The following is a 17,300-nucleotide window of genomic DNA, read 5'->3' on the forward strand; positions in this document are numbered from 1 at the left end:
CAGTATTTTTATTGAGTGCCTCCTATACCAGGAGGGCACAGATTGATGAACAGGACTGTCCTGTCCTGATATTGTCCTCATATCCTATTACATAAGGAGACATTATTTATTACATGTAGGATTAGAATGATGTCTAATTTTCTTCATAAACTAATGACAGAAAATCTCTAAGGTCATTGGGATGTAACACCACCTATTCTTGGGGTATTAGTCAAGGAGGTAATAATTTGGGCAGCTCCAGGTTACAGATGGAATTAGATCTGAATCTTATTAGTGTTTCCTAATAGTTAATTACTTTTAGATCACTGTATTCAACACCAGAAAAAAATTATATAGAAAGAATAAGGAATCCTTTTTTAAATTATGCTGCTTTCTTAATATCTCAGTTTATAAAGTAACCATCAGCAACAAACCTATAGAAAGAAAAAGTCCAAAAAAGAACTACAAACTACTCAATATCTCATATTCACTCAACTGTGTTCACACTTTTACTTGGGCCTACCATGTATTTTCCATAAAAACAAGAAGTATATCCTTTGGCCTTAGGCTACCTCAGTCTTCAGCAAATATTATTAATTATTGAGATTCTCACCCTCAGTAATTAAATCATAAGTATAAACCTAGTAGTCTTACACAGTCAAATGAAATTTAATCTAATATTTCTTCCTGTTTTCAATAATTCCTCAGTGGTTACAGTTAAGACTTTTTTAACTGAGTTAAACTCTTTAAGAGAGTGAAGCAATAAGAGAGAAACAAATGCTTTCCTACTCAAGGACTGTTGCTGTTCAGTCACTAAGTTCTGTCTGACTCTTTGCAACCCCATGAACTGCAGCATGCCAAGCTTCCCTGCCCTTCACTATCTCCTGGAAAGTGAAAGTTGCTCAGTGGTGTCTGACTCTGTGACCTGGACTATAGAGTCCATGGAATTCTCCAAGCCAGAATACTGGAGTGGGTAGCTGTTCCCTTCTCCAGGGGATCTTTCCAATCTAGGGATCGAACCCAGGTCTGCTGAATCGTGGGCACATTCTTTACCGTCTGAGTCACCAGGGAAGCCCAATAATACTGGAGTTGGTAGCCTTTCTCTTCTCCAGTGGATCTTCCCAACCCAGGGATCAAACCCAGGCCTCCCACTTTGCAGGTGGATTCTTTACCAGCTGAGCCACCAAGGAAGCCCACTATCTCCTGGAGTTTGCTCAAATTCATGCTCACTGAATTGGTGATGACATCCAACCATCTCATTCTCTGCTGCCCCCTTCTCCTCCTGTCCTCAATTTTCCCCAGCATCAGGGTTTTTTCCAATGAGCTGGCTCGTCATATCAGGTGGCTACAGTATTGGAGCTTCAGCTTCAGCATCAGTCCTCCCATTGAATACTCAGGGTTGATTTCCTTTAGGATTGACTGGTTTGATCTCCTTGCAGTCCAAGGGACTCTCAAGAGTCTTCTCCAACACTACAATTTCAAAGCATCAATTCTTTGGTGCTCAGCTTTCTTTATGGTCCAGCTCTCACAGTCATACATGACTACTGGAAAAACCACAGCTTTGACTATATGGACCTTTGTTGGCAAAGTGATATCTCTGATTTTTAATACACTATCTAGGTTTGTCATAGCTTTCCTTCCAAGGAGCAAATATCTTTTAATTTCATGGCTGCAGTCACCGTCTTCAGTGATGCTGGAGCCCAAGAAAATAAAGTCTATCACTGTTTCCATTGTTTCCCCATCTCTTTGCCATGAAGTGATAGAACTGGATGCCATGATCTTTGTGTTTTGAATGTTGAGTTTCAAGCCAGCTTTTTTACTCTCCTGCTTCACCCTCATCAAGAGGCTCTTTAGTTCCTCTTTGTTTTCTGCCATTAGAGTGGTATCATCTTCATATCTGAGGTTGTTGATATTTCTCCAAGGATAGTTGTTGATATATTTAAGTCTCCCTTCAGGCTCTGGGATCTTGAACTACCTTTGTACATGTTAGTTGCTCAGTCATGTCCAACTCTTTGCGACCCCACAGACTGTAGACTTCCAGGCTCCTCTGTCCATGGAATTCTCCAGGCAAGAATACTGGAGTGGGTTGCCATGCCCTTCTCCAGGGGGTCTTCCTAACCCAGGGATCAAACCCAGGTCTCCTGCATTGCAGGTAGATTCTTTACCTTTAGAATCTAGAAATAATTCCTATATCTGAAGTCCCTGTGTCTGTAGCAAGAAGAAAAGGCAGGACTTAGAAGTGAGTAGTAGAGTAGGTGCCTGAAGTGACAAATGCTGGTGACTAACATATCTAAATGCTTATGAGATCCTTAAAGAACAAACTTTAAGAAATACCTCTGAATCTTTGAGTAGGTGATTTTTTAAAGTGTGCAAAGTACAGGCAAAAAAAAAAATTACTATGTAAATATGACATTTTCCCTCATTCATTAAAGAAATCTTTACTATTTCTAGTGCCTATTATAACACACTATTCTAAACACAAGATATATACTGCATTAAATAAAACTAGACAAAATTCTTACCTTATTTTCTTCTCAAAAATTGAAAAGGTAAAATGCATTAAAAAATAAAATAGCAATTATAATTACCAAGTTAATACACTGTAAAATGTCATTATTTGAATTTTCACTACTAATTGCTAGCCAGAAAATAACTAAATTTTGTATTTCTGTTAGTATGGAAATGAGTAAATTGAGAGAAAAAATATAATTATGGCCATGGGATAAATATAAAATGTTTAGGTTAGCCTTCCTCAAAAAAAAAAAAAAAAAATCCTGGCATTTTAGATCATCTGATTAATATTGCCTTACCAATAAAATATTAATGTTACATTAACACACTATATCTGTATATAGATATATTTATATAAGCATTGGAAATAATTGAAAATAATACATTTAAAAGTAATATTTCCACAGCTATCTTTGCAGTGTTTTCCTTTTCTTATATTGTATAATTATTTAAAGTAGAGTCTGCATAATCATGCTTGTGTGTTTTATAGTACTTGCCAACTACAAAAAGAGAGATAAAAACTGACATGGATGGAATTTGTAAAATAAAATCTTAAAATAGACTATATATTAATAAAAACTTAAAATTTTGCAATTGTGGATAATAAAACAATCATGGCATAAAAAATCAAATTGTATTTTAAGAAAATAACTGTAAAAGTAAGTGAGTTTAAAGATTCACCAAAGGTAAAGAGACAAGTAAAGAATGTTACGGGGCATGATCGAGTTTAGACAGTTGTATGGTAACATACAAGCATCCAGAAAAGAAATCCAGTTTGTCCTCAAATGTATAAAAACCATTCCTGAGCTAATGGCTAAAATAAAGATGTCAGGATGACTGAGTTTATTCTCACTAAGCACTGACAAGATAGTAATTCCTTTCAAGTTTCAATAAATTTAAGTTAAGGTTTACTATCACTTATAATTCTTATAACCAGTGAGATTTTCGTTCATTTTTGGAAAAGCTGTTGGAAATGTGACTTTGAGAAGATTGAACAAAGATGATGCTAAGGATGAAGACAATAATGACAATGAAGACGAGAACAACTGATTTATCACAGTTTAAATTTTTTAATCTTAGATAAAGTCAAGCTCTCAGCCATAATTAATGAACATGACTATTCTGAGGACTGTATACATTTTCAAACATGATTATTTCTATTATTCTTCTCTACTTGTCAACAGCCTATTTTAAGAACTATTGGGTAAACCATTCACAAATCCTGGCAAGTACACATTAGAGATGAAAAGTTAGATGAAGGAAATACAGTAGCATTCCACAACAACTCCTCCAAAGTAAAAAAAAAAAAAAAAATATTGAAAATAAAAAATTTACTATTATTATTATTACCATCACTAATTTATTACAGCAGGATCTGATAAGATCTCTGCATGTCATGCTGGTTATTATGTCTTATGAAATTTCAGGTTTTTAATATAGCGCATTACCTGAAATTTTTATGGTCTTCTCCAGACCGGATACTTGCAGCTCGGTCGTTGGGAAAGGCTATCAGTGCACCCTTTATTAACTCTTTCTTTATCTTATGATTGTGAATGTGTGTCATGGCTGACTGAAGCATCGCAACAGGTGCATGGTTCTTGTACTGCACCAAGTCTTTCACCACAAACTGTCCCGTAGGATTACTGACCAAAGGGGATAGACCTGTTAGAGAATTGAATATTAAGTTTAAACATGGTTTTTTTTGAACTTTTATGAATTAACAATTACACTAGAGTGCTGCTTCCAACTTAAAACTAAATCCCTAAGCAAATTCAGAAAATACAAATAATTAATCAATGGATCTACATAAAACAATTTAGCAAAATAATGTATGCATTAGTGATAAAAATGCATGCAAAAAAACTAAAACCTGTTAACTTGAAGGACTGGGTTGTCCCACATGAAACTGAAATTTTTATAACGAGAACTGAATATCAGCAATTTCATATGGTTCAATGTATAAGAGATAACTGAGAATTAGTTGAAACAGTAGCAATCAGAAAATCCATGGAATGGTCAAAATGGTTTATATTATAGACTCAAAAAAGTAAAATAATAAAATATTAACATATTTAATAAATTTTATATACCACCAAACCAGTGCTAGTCAAAGTGAGATCTTCAAAATGGCAGCATCAGCATCTGCTGGAAATTCAAATATTTGGGCTTCAACAAAGATCTGCTTAATAATCAATGATGGGATGTAAGACAGTGACATATTTTTATAGGCCCAGATGCATGCAAAAGTTTAGAAGCATTAGATTAGATCACATTTGATATACACAGTTAAACATTAATGTGTTAAGATAATCCTAGAGTAACTAATAATTGATAAGCACCCCTAATAGCATACCAGGATTAACTTTCATCACAACTTTCTTGGTGGAAGGCTTGCAGACACTATTAAAATATAAATATATCTGATGGAAAGGCTTCAGTGATGAAGACTGCAAATTTTCATCTGCCACTGAGCCAATAATCTCTATAAATTGCTTCACTTTAAAGACTCCAACTTGATGTGGAATGAATGAACATGTCACATTCTGAAAATAGAAGAAAAGTGATCAATAATCTCTATAAATTGCTTCACTTTAAAGACTCCAACTTGATGTGGAATGAATGAACATGTCACATTCTGAAAAAAGAAGAAAAGTGATCAATTGCTATAGGCTGAATATTTTGGGCTTCCCTTGTGACTCAGCAGGTGAAGAACCTGCCTGCAATGCAGGAGACTTGGGTTCGATTCCTGGGTAATATTTGTGAACCCCTAAAACTCATGTTTTGGTTTTTTTTTTTTGCCATTTCATACAACATACATGATCTTAGTTCCACAACCAGGGACTGAACTCATGTCCTGAAGTGGAAGTAAGGAGTCTTAACCACTGAACCAACAGGGAAGTTCTGAAATTCTTCTGTTAAATTCTAATGCTTTATAATATAGACAATTAGTGCCTTTATAAAAGAGGGTCCACAGAGCTCCTGAAGCCTTCCACCATGTGAGGATATCAGAAGAAATCTGTGCCCAGGAAGAGGGCCCACACCTGACCATGCGAGCACTCCAATCTGGGATTTCCAACCTCCAGAACAGTTAGAAATAAGTTTCAGTTGCTTATAAACTGTGCAGTCTATGGTATATTCTTATAGCAGCTGAAATGGATTAAGAAAACAGAAAACTGTTAGGATTAAATAAAAAGAAAATAAAAAATGTTGCTTACAAAATTTTAAGGCAAGCTAGTTTATTGATGGTGAAATTAAAGTCTTTAGAAACATCATATACAGCTCTGACAAATCTTTAAGATACACATTATTAGAAAACTATCTAAGAAAAAAATTAAGATTAGTGGTACTGAAATACTTCCAGAATGGCAGAATAAAGGCCTCCAAAAAGTTACTCCTTCACAAACAGAAAGAGAACACTGGGAAAATTGTCAAAATTAACTTCTCAGCGATTTGAGAATTACCTAAAATATTGCACAATGAACACTTCAAAAGTTGAATGAATCAGGCTACAAAGTTTAGCCTCATTCGCCACATTCACTTGATCTCTTGCCAATCAACTACCACTTCTTCAAGCATCTTGAAAACTTTTTGCAGGGAAAACACTTCCACAACCAGCAGGAGGCAGAAAATGCTTTCCAAGAGTTCGTCAAACTTCATAGCATGGGTTTTTATGCTACAGGAATAAACAAACTTATTTCTCATTGGCAAAATGTGTTGATCATAATGGTTTCTATTTTGATTTATAAAGATGTATTTCTGCCTAGTTATAATGATTTAAAATTCATGGTCTGAAACCACAGTTACTTTTGTACCAACCTAATAAATAGAAACTGTCCCTGAGGAAACTCAACTGTTAGAGTTATTAAACAAAGACAATAAGTCAACTATTATAAATATGTTCAAAAGACTGAAGAAAAACATGTCTAAAAACTTAAAGGCAGTATGAGAACATCTCACAAAATAGAGCATATCAATATAGAAATTGTTTAAAAGGACAAATAAAGACAAGAGAATGCAGGAAACTCATAAATATGTGGAAATTAAATAACACACTTCTAAGTAACCAATAGGTCAAAGAAGAAATTTCAAGAGAAATTAGAGAAAACTTTGAGATAAAGAAAAACTAAAACTCAACATACCAAAACTTATGGGATGCAGCAAAAGCAGTGATTAGAAGTAAATTTATAGCAGTAAGCACCAATATTAAAAAAAGATAAAGGCCTTTTATCAATAACCTAACCTCCATCTTAGGAAATAGAAAAAAGAAGAACAAAAGGAAGTAAACAAAGCAAACAAAAGGAAAGGAATAACCATGAAAGAGAGAACAGAAAGCAATAGAGAAAATCAACAAACCTGAAACTATGTCTTTTAATGATTAACAATATTGAAAAAAACTTGAGCTAGACTCACCAAGCCAAAATCAACAACAGCAAAAACTCAATTTCTTAAAATCAGGAATAAAAGAGAGTATATCACTACCACTCTATATCAATAAAAATGAGTATGACAGAACAATAAAACAATAAATAATCACATGCCAACCAATTAGATAACCTAGATGACACGGACAAATCCTAAGACACAAACTTCTGAACATGGTTCTAGAAGAAGCAGAATATCTGAATAGCCATAGGATAACTAGAGATTGAAACAGAAATCTGAAAACTTCTGACAAAGAGAAGTCCAGAATCAGATGGATTTGATGGTGACTTTTACTGGACATTTAATGAAGAATGAGCACCAATTCTTCACAAAGTATTCCAAAAATTAAAGATAACGCTTTCTCTTTCCATGATACCAGTTTCACTCTAATGTAAAAAGGCATTCAAGAAAACTACAAACTAATGTCCTTTATGAATATATGTGCAAAACTCTACCAAATACTATCAAACAATTCAAATTCAAATTCAGTAACACACACAAAGGATCAATCACTATGTCCAACTATGTACAACTCCTTTGCCACGAAACATCACATATTTGGTCTTGAGAACAATTTTTTGAATAAGACTTCCAAAGCACAGGCAACAAAAGTGAAAAATAGACAAGACTGCATCAAACTAAAAAGCTTTTGCACAGCAAAAGAAACAGTCCACATAGTAAAGAGACATCCTATAGAGGGAAAAAAATACTTGTGAACCATATATGTGATAAAGGGTTAATATGGAAAATATATAAGGAACACTTACAAATCAAAAGCAAATTAATAACCTGGTTAACAAACGGGCAGAGCACTTGAATACACATTTCTCCAAAGAAGACATATGAATGGCAAAAGGTATATGAGAAAGTGCTCAACATCACTAATCATTAGGGAAATGCAAATCAAAACCTCAATGAGCTATTACATCCCACCTGTTGAAATGGTCATTTATCAAAAAAAATCAGATAACAAAGGTTGCTGAGGTTATGAAGAAAAATGAACCTTTTTTGGTGTTTGCTGTTGGTGGGGATGTAAACTGATATAGCAATTAGACAGCAATTAGGGAAAATAGTATGAGGACATGTCAAAAAAATTAGAAATAGAACTACCATATGATCCAGAAATCCCCCTTTTAAGTATATATCCAAAGGAAATGAAATCAGTATCTCCAAGAAAAATCTGCATTCCCATGTTCATTGCAGCATTATTTGCAATAGTCAAGAATCAAAAACAACCTCAATGTTCATCAACAAATGAATAAAGAAGATATAGTACACACACAGTGGAATGTCGTTCAGCCTTAAAAAAGAAGGAAATACTGCCATTCCTGACAACATGGATGAACTCGAAGAACATTATTCTGAATGAAACGAGCCACACACAGAAAGACAAATATTACATGAAATTTACATGTGAAATATATGTGAGTTAAAAATAGTCAAATTCTTGGAAGGACAGAGTAGAATGGTGGCTACCTGGGGCAGGGGAGAGGGGTGGGGGTGGAAATAGGGAGATGTTGGTCAAAAGAGTACAAAGTTTCAGTTGTTTAAGATGAGTAAATTCTGGAGATCTAATGTACAGCATGATGACTATAGTGAACAATACTATATTGTATACCTACAGCTTACGAAGAGGGTAAATCTTATATGTTCTCACCATAAAAACAAGATGTAAAAATGTGAGGTGATGAATATGTTAATTAGATTAACTGTGTTGATCATTTCACAATGTACACATTTATCAAAACAATTGTGCACCTTGCATGTAAGCATGCTGCTTCTGCCAAGTCACTTCAGTTGTGTCCGACTCTGTGCGACCCCATAGACGGCAGCCCACCATGCTCCCATGTCCCTGGGATTCTCCAGGCAAGAACACTGGAGTGGGTTGCCATTTCCTTCTCCAACGCATGAAAGTGAAAAGTGGAAGTGAAGTCGCTCAGTCATGTCCGACCCCCAGTGACCCCGTGGACTGCAGCCTACCAGGCTCCTCCGTCCATGGGATTTTCCAGGCAAGAGTACTGGAGTGGGGTGCCATTGCCTTCTTCCATATGCATGCTAAGTCACTTCAGTTGTCTCTGCGACTCTACAGACTGTAGCCCACCAGGCTCCTCTGTCCATGGGGATTCTGCAGGCAAGAATACTGGAGCGGGTTGCCATGCCTCCTCCAGGGGATCCTCCCAACTCATGTGCACCTTAGTCCTATTTGTCAATTATACCTCAATAAAGCTGAGGACAAATAAAGAACATTGAGCATAAAACTGGGGATGTGTGGGGCAATTATAAACTGTATATTTACCGCTATATCCCTCAGAGCACCTTGATCTGTATTCAAAGTTTTAAAGTTCCCCCTTTGTTTTATTACACTTTGTTTCTATAGTAAAACCTACATACATAAGAAAACATATCCATATAAAAACTTCCATATGAATGTTTATAGCAGCATTCTTCACAACCACCAAAAGGTAGAAACAATTCAAATGGCCATCAACTGATGAATGGATAAACAAAAGGTAGTATAGCCATACCATGGGATATGATTTGGCCATAAAAACAATGGGGTACTGATACTTCAACACTGATGAATCTTGAAGATATGCTAAATCAAAGAAAATAGAAACAAGCCTACATACTATATGACTATATTTATATGACATGTCAAGAACAGGAAAAATTTATAGGGATAGAAGAGATTTGTGGTTACCAGGGGCTGAGAAATGGGAAGCAGGGGGAGTGATCACTAAAGGACATTGTGTTTCTCTTTGGGGTGATGCTAACATTGTGAAATTAGACAGTGCTAACAGTCACGCAATTCTGTGACTACACTAATTACCACTGAGTTGTATACTTAAGTGTGTAAATTTTATGGTATGGAATGATGCTTCAATAAAGTTGATATTAAAGGAAAATAATAATCTTACCATACTTCCAAATACTTAGAGGCTATTTGACCAGCCTGTGGAAGTCATAGTTCTCCAGTGTCCCCTACACTTCTTACATTCATTTTTTATTAATTTGAAACTTATAACTGCTCAAGAAATCTAGAAATGTAGAGGGCTAAAAATTATGTTAGGAAATTAACTATCAGGTATGGGATTTTTTGAGTTTGAAAATTTTATATAGCATAGGGAGTTCCCAGGAGCCCCACTCAATGTGAAATTTCCAAATTGATTTCAAAGGTGTACAAAAGTATATATTCCTTTTTATGCCCAGAAGATTATATGCTGACAAAATTTAAGTGGCAAATATACTTCAGGTCTGTCTTGCATTACAGAAATTAAAAACCTATGTGAACAGAAAAAAATTCATGTAATATGAAAGAAAAGACCCTTTATTACACCCTCTTTAAATGTTCCTTTCTCAACAGTGATTCATTATCTCTTCACCCACATATTTATCAACTGTCACCCATGTATCTTCTCTAAACACTCAGATATGCCCTCTTCACTCAAACTGAATTAACATTTTCATATGGCATCCACTTAAATTGTTGGCCATCCTACATTTTTCTCAATATAACCATTAGGGACAGCCCACCCCTAATCAACTGTAACTAACTTTATTCCTACCATAAACTAAAAGCCTTCCCAGGTGGCTGTGCTTTGCTGGAGCAACTGTGAGGAGATAGCCCATGTGCAAGGGCAGAGGAGAAGCCCCAGCAAGATGGCGGAGGGGCGAATTTGCATTTAGAATCAAACCCCATTCCTGCCAGAGACACTCAGAGGGCTGAAACAAACCTTGTGTGCACCAGGACCCGGGGACCCCACAGAGACTGAGACAGAACTCTGAGTGTCTTCTGTGGAGGTATGGGTCAACAGTGGACTGCCGCAGGGGCGGGGGCTCTGGGTGCAGCAGACCTGGGTATGGTATAAGCCCTCTTCGAGGAGGTCGCCATTAACCCCACCATAGAGCTGCCAGAACTTACAGAGGATTGGGAAATAGACACCTGGAGGGCACAAACAGAAGCTTCTGTGCACCAGGACCCAGAGAAAGGAGCAGTGACCCCACAAGACACTGACCCAGACTTGCCCGTGAGTGTCCAGGAGTCTCCAGTGGAGGCGTGGGTCAGTGGTGGCCTGTTGCAGGGTTGGGGGCACTGAGTGTAGCAGTACATGCATGGGATCTTCTGAAGGAGGTCGCCATTGTCTTCATTACCTTCACCACAGTTTGGCCCCAGGTAAATAACAAGGAGGGAACACAGCCCCACCCATCAACAGAAAATTGGATTAGAGATTTACTGAGCATGGCCCCACCTACCAGAACAAGACCCAGTTTCCCCCTCAGTCAGTCTCTCCCATCAGGAAGCTTCCATAAACCTCTTATCCTTCTCCATCAGAGGGCAGACAGACTGAAAACCACAATCGCAGACAACTAGCCAATCTAATCACATGGACCACAGCCTTGTCTAATTCAATGAAACTATGAGCCATGCCATGCAGGGCCACCCAAGACGGACAGGTCATGGTGGAAGTTCTGAGAAAATGTGGTCCACTGGAGAAGGGAATGGCAAACCACTTTAGTATTCTTCCCTTGAGAACCCCATGAGCAGTATGAAAAGGCAAAAAGATAGGACACTGATGAACTCCCCAGGTTGCTAGGTGCCCAATATGCTACTGGAGATCAGTAGAGAAATAACTCCAGAAAGAATGAAGGGACCAAGCCGAAGCAAAAACAACACCCAGTTGTGGATGTGACTGGTGATAGAAGCAAGGTCTGAAGCTGTAAAGAGCAATATTGCATAGGAACCTGGAATGTTAGGTCCATGAATGAAGGCAAATTGGAAGTGGTCAAACAGGAGATGGCAAGAGTGAATGTTGACATTTTAGAAAACAGTGAACTAAAATGGGCTGGAATGGGTGAATTTAATTCAGATGACCATTATATCTACTACCGTGGGCAGGAATCCCTTAGAAGAATGGAGTAGCCATCATAGTCAACAAAAGACTCTGAAATGCAGTACTTGGATGCAATCCCAAAAATGACATAATGATCTCTGTTCATCTCCAAGGCAAACCATTCAATATCAAGGTAATCCAAGTCTATACCCTGATCACTAATGCTGAAGAAGCTGAAGTTGAATGGTTCTATGAAGACCTACAAGACCTTCTAGAACTAACACCCAAAAAAGATGTCCTTTTCATTATAGGGGACTGGAATGCAAAAGTAGGAAGTCAAGAAACACCTGGAGTAACAGGCAAATTTGGCCTTGGAGTACGGAAAGAAGCAGGGCAAAGGCTAATAGAGTTTTGCCAAGAGAACGCTCTGGTCACAGCAAACACCCTCTTCCAACAACACAGGAGAAGACTCTACACATGGACATCACCAGATGGTCAACACTGAAATCAGATTGATCATATTCTTTGCAGCCAAAGATGGAGAAGCTCTATACAGTCAGCAAAAACAAGACTGGGAGCTGATTGTGGCTCAGATCATGAACTCCTTATTGCCAAATTCAGACTTAAATTGAAGAAAGTAGGGAAAACTACTAGACCATTCAGGTATGACCTAAATCAAATCCCTTACGATTATACAGTGGAAGTCAGAAATAGATTTAAAGGACTAAATCTGATAAAGTGCCTGATGAACTATGGACAGAGATTCGTGACACTGTACAGGAGACAGGGATCAAGACCATCCCCAAGAAAAAGAAATGCAAAAAAGCAAAATGGCTGTCTGAGGAGGCCTTACAAATAGCTGTGAAAAGAAGAGAAGCCAAAAGCAAAGAAGAAAAGGCAAGATACACCCATTTGAATGCAGAGATCCAAAGAACAGCAAGGAGAGATAAGCAAGCCTTCCTCAGAAATCAATGCACAGAAATACAGGAAAACAATAGAATGGGAAAGAGTAAAGATTTCTTCGGGAAAATTAGAGATACCAAGTGAAAATTTCATGCAAAGATGGGCTCAATAAAGAACAGAAATGGTATGGACCTAACAGAACCAGAAGATGTTAAGGAGAGGTGGCAAGAATACAGAGAGAAACTATCCAAAAAAGATCTTCACGACCCAGATAATCACGATGGTGTGATCACTCACCTAGAGCCAGACATCCTGGAATGCGAAGTTAAATGGGCCTTAGGAAGCATCACTATGAACAAAGCTAGTGGAGGTGATGGAATTCCAGTTGAGCTATTTCAAATCCTAAAAGATGATGCTGTGAAAGTGCTGCACTCAATATACCAGCAAATTTGGAAAATCTAGCAGTGGCCACAGGACTGAAAAAGGTCACTTTTCATTCCAATCCCAAAGGAAGGAAATGCCAAAGAATGCTCAAACTACCGCACAATTGCACTCATCTCACACGCTAGTAAAGTAATGCTCAAAATTCTCCAAGCCAGGCTTCAACAATATGCGAACTATGAACTTCCAGATGTTCAAGATGGTTTTCAAAAAAGCAGAGGAACCAGAGATCAAATTGCCAACCTCCACTGGATCATCAAAAAAGCAAGAGAGTTCCATAAAAACATCTATTTCTGCTTTATTGACTATGCCAAAGCCTTTGACTGTGTGGATCACCACAAACTGTGGAAAATTCTGAAAAAGATGGAATACCAGACCACCTGACCTGCCTCTTGAGAAATCTGTATGCAGGTCATGAAGCAACAGTTAGAACTGGACATGGAACAACAGACTGGTTCCAAATAGGAAAAGGAGTATGTCAAGGCTGTACATTGTCACCCTGCTTATTTAACTTATATGCAGAGTACATCATGAGAAATGCTTGGCTATATGAAGTACAAGCTGGAATCAAGACTGCCAGGAGAAATATCAATAACCTCATATATGCAGATGACACCACCCTTATGGCAAAAAGTGAAGAAGAACTAGAGAGACTCTTGATGCAAGTGAAAGAGGAGAGTGAAAAAGTTGGCTTAAAGCTCAACATTCAGAAAACTAAGATCATGGCATCTGGCCCCATCACTTCATGGCAAACAGATGGGGAAACAGTGGCAGACTTTATTTTGGGGGGCTCCAAAATCACTGCAGATGGTAACTGCAGCCATGAAATTAAAAGACGCTTACTCCTTGGAAGAAAAGTGATGACCAACCTAGACAGCATATTAAACAGCAGAGACATTACTTTGCCAACAAAGGTCCATCTAGTCAAGGCTATGGTTTTTCCAGTAGTCATGTATGGATGTGAGAGTTGGACTATAAAGAATGCTGAGTGCGGAAGAATTGATGCTTTTGAACTGTGGTGTTGGAGAAGATTCTTGAGAGTCCCTTGGACTGCAAGGAGATCCAACCAGTCCATCCTAAAGGAAATCAATCCTGAATATTCATTGAAAGGACTGATGTTAAAGCTGAAACTCCAATACTTTGGCCACCTGATGTGAAGAGCTAACTCATTTGAAAAGACCCTGATGCTGGGAGAGATTGAGGGCAGGAGGAGAAGGATACGGCACAGGATTTGATGGTTGGATGGCATCACCGACTCGATGGACATGGGTTTGGGCGAACTCCAGGAGTTGGTGATGGACAGGAAGGCCTGGTGTCCTGCAGTCCATGGGGTCACAAAGAGTCAGACACGACTGAGTGACTGAACTGAACTGAACTGAACAGGTGGTGCTAGTGGTAAGGAACACGACTGCCAATGCAGGAGACATAAGAGATGCAGGTTCAACACCTGGGTTGGGAAGATCCCCTGGATAAGGTCATGGCAACCCACTCCAGCATTCTTGCCTGGAGAATTCCATGGACAGAGGAGCCTGGTGGGCTACAGTCCATAGGGTTGCAAAGAGTCGGACACAACTGAAGTGACTCACACACACACAAATTTAAAAATAGCCTATTACTATCATTTCCCTCTATATATTTCATCCTTTAATATTTCTCTTGTTTCCTGGGTACTTGGCCCATTCCTAAGATAATGCTAATCAAAATTGAAGTTGGATGCCACAATAAGTTCTGAAACATCTTATTTCAACTAGCAAAAGTAAAGTATCACAGAGGATGTAGGACATATCCTTCCACATTATAAATTCATCAGAGCCTTTATTTTCTTTGGGCTATTATTTTCCATCTTTTCTAAAACACTGCTATTTTAAAATCTTTCACTCATTTTGTTCCGCTCACTACATTCTTTCTCAACTTCCTCTCCACTCTCTCTTCCTTGTGTAAAGTGCTTCTGTAGGAAATTGATAATCAGTCTCTCAGCTTCAAACTCTTTAACACTTGGAGCTGGCTGCTAAGAGAAATTGACCAGATTCCTGTGATCCTTGTGAGCTTCTCTGATCAGAGAAAATCAGCTATGTTTTGAAAGATATGCAGGTTACTGGAGAAAATGAATTACGCTGGTAAGATTAAGAGACAGACTAAAGGAAGTCTATGTGCTGTGCTGTGCTTAGTCTAAGAAGCCATTAAAATGACAATGTTTTGCATAATGGTTAGCATGTGTTATTCTCTGAAGACTAATTAGCTCTATTGAAAATGGGGGGAGGGAGTGTCATTCTAATGAAGCAGGAAGAGTTATACATATTAACTGCATGCATTTAAACATGTATACAATAGCTCTTGATTGCAACTGGGAGAAAGCTTCCATCAATAACTTTATGAACCAAACCACTATGCATCGGAGGAAAGATGATAAGGTAAGAACCCCAGGTGAAATAAACCACTCCTGTCTAATGGTGTTTAGAGCAAGACTCAGCAAACTTTTTCTGTTAATTACCAGACAGTAACTATTTAGGCTTTATGAACCATACAACTCACAACTATTTAACCTGCCCTTGTAGCATGAAAGCAGCTATAGACAATAGGCAACAAATAAGAGCAGCTACATTCAATAAAAGTTTACTTAAAACAAACACAAAACAAGTGGCAGACGATCTGGGAAAGAACTGAGGAGTGAGGAAAAGCAAACCTGACATCTAGAAAGTGTCCTTAGCGCTCACAGGTATGTCTTGGCGTTCAACTTCTGTGCTCTGCATGGGAAGCTCTCCAAGGCCTCCGTCAATTAAGCATTTTGTTTCCAATTTGAAAATTCAACTCAACCTTCACTGTCTGGCTCTTATGTTGCCATCTTGGCAGACCTTTCTATCTGGCTGGAGGTTCTTTTTTTCCCCATTTATTTATATTAGTTGGAGGCTAATTACAATACTGTAGTGGTTTTGGCCATACATCGATATGAATCAGTCATGGATTTACAACTCCTGAACCCCCTCCCCCCTCCCTCCCCATCCCACCCCTCTGGGTCATCCCAGTGCACCAGCCCTGAGCACATGTCTCATGCATCAAACCTGGACTGGCGATCTGTTTCACACTTGATAATATACATGTTTCAGTGCTATTCTCTCAGATCATCCCACCCTCGCCTTCTCCCACAGAGTCCAAACGTCTGTTCTATACATCTGCGTCTCTTTTTCTGGAGGTTCTATATCACCTTGTTACAGATCTTGTTTTAAGACATTTGGCATTCTTCTTGAACCCTACCTGTTTGTGTGTATGTCTGACGCTTCCGTAGTGCATTAAAAAATTTCTTACCCAGCAGAGCGTTGGAGAGGAGGAGGCGGCGTCCCAGGTTCATCCCCCGGGGCTGCTCCAGGCCAGGGTACCGGGCCGGGCGGCGCGGGCTGGGTCCGCTCACCGCCCGGGGCTCATGGCCAGAGCTGGGGTGCATCCACTGCCCACGCAGCCGCGGCCAGCGGGACCCAAGCCGCCAAGGTCCGGGAGCGGCCCCGGTACACCGCCCACCTGGATGGACCCCGCCGGCAGCGCGGCCCCAGGTGGCGACCTGGCTGCGGCGGCCGCACGCGTCCCCGCCGCGCCAGCAGGAGGCGCTGTAGGAGCCCATCCCGAACTACCAGCACCTGAGCCGAGACTTGTCCTCCTGCACTCCGCGGGTGACGGCGAGCCTCCTGACGCCAGCCTCGACCCCCCACGCCTCACTGTGCCCCCGATGCACGGTGCCCATGACCAGTCAGTTGCAGGGCGCCTTCCACACCAGCCTCTCAAGAGCGGGCCTGGGAGGATGCATGCCTCGGCTAGTCCTCAGACTCTAGGGCCTGCTTTCCCCCTTCCGCCTCGCCTCACAGGAGTGCAAGACCTGGGCCTCTTGGTGGCAAAACCGCCGCCGCCACCTCTCTCCTGGCACTGGGTCGGAACCAGGCTGCAGCTTCTGCACATGGCACTGGACTTCCACTTCCCCCACATGTGTGCGCCAAAGCTTGGCCAACCATCCTCAGCTCTTGGGATCGGGAAGACGGCCTGGTTCCCACGGCAGTTTCACCATTTGCTGCTACCAGCAGCCGCGGGCTCAGAGGCTTCCCGCCTCTGGTCCCTGCGGTTCCACTGCCCTAGACACGGGCTCCAGGCTCATTCCTGGATCCACCCTTGTGAGAGAGGGTCAAAGCTCCGCGCTGGATATTTAAGTTTAGGGGTCAACCTCCTGGG

General features: G+C 39.6%; 1 protein-coding gene across 1 annotated transcript in view; it reads right to left on the reverse strand.

Annotated features, from left to right (window-relative positions):
* Window positions 1–17,300, reverse strand: part of CFAP47 (cilia and flagella associated protein 47) — a 496,124-nt gene that overhangs the window by 457,240 nt on the left and 21,584 nt on the right. The window contains exons 9-10 of the mRNA XM_043459762.1: window positions 4,844–5,033; window positions 3,939–4,152 (exon numbers count right to left, since the gene is read on the reverse strand). Coding sequence (XP_043315697.1) covers window positions 3,939–4,152; window positions 4,844–5,033 — 404 coding nt within the window. The remainder of the gene's footprint in view (window positions 1–3,938; window positions 4,153–4,843; window positions 5,034–17,300) is intronic.

The sequence above is a fragment of the Cervus canadensis genome, chromosome X (assembly GCF_019320065.1).
Source record: "Cervus canadensis isolate Bull #8, Minnesota chromosome X, ASM1932006v1, whole genome shotgun sequence".
NCBI lineage: Eukaryota > Metazoa > Chordata > Mammalia > Artiodactyla > Cervidae > Cervus > Cervus canadensis.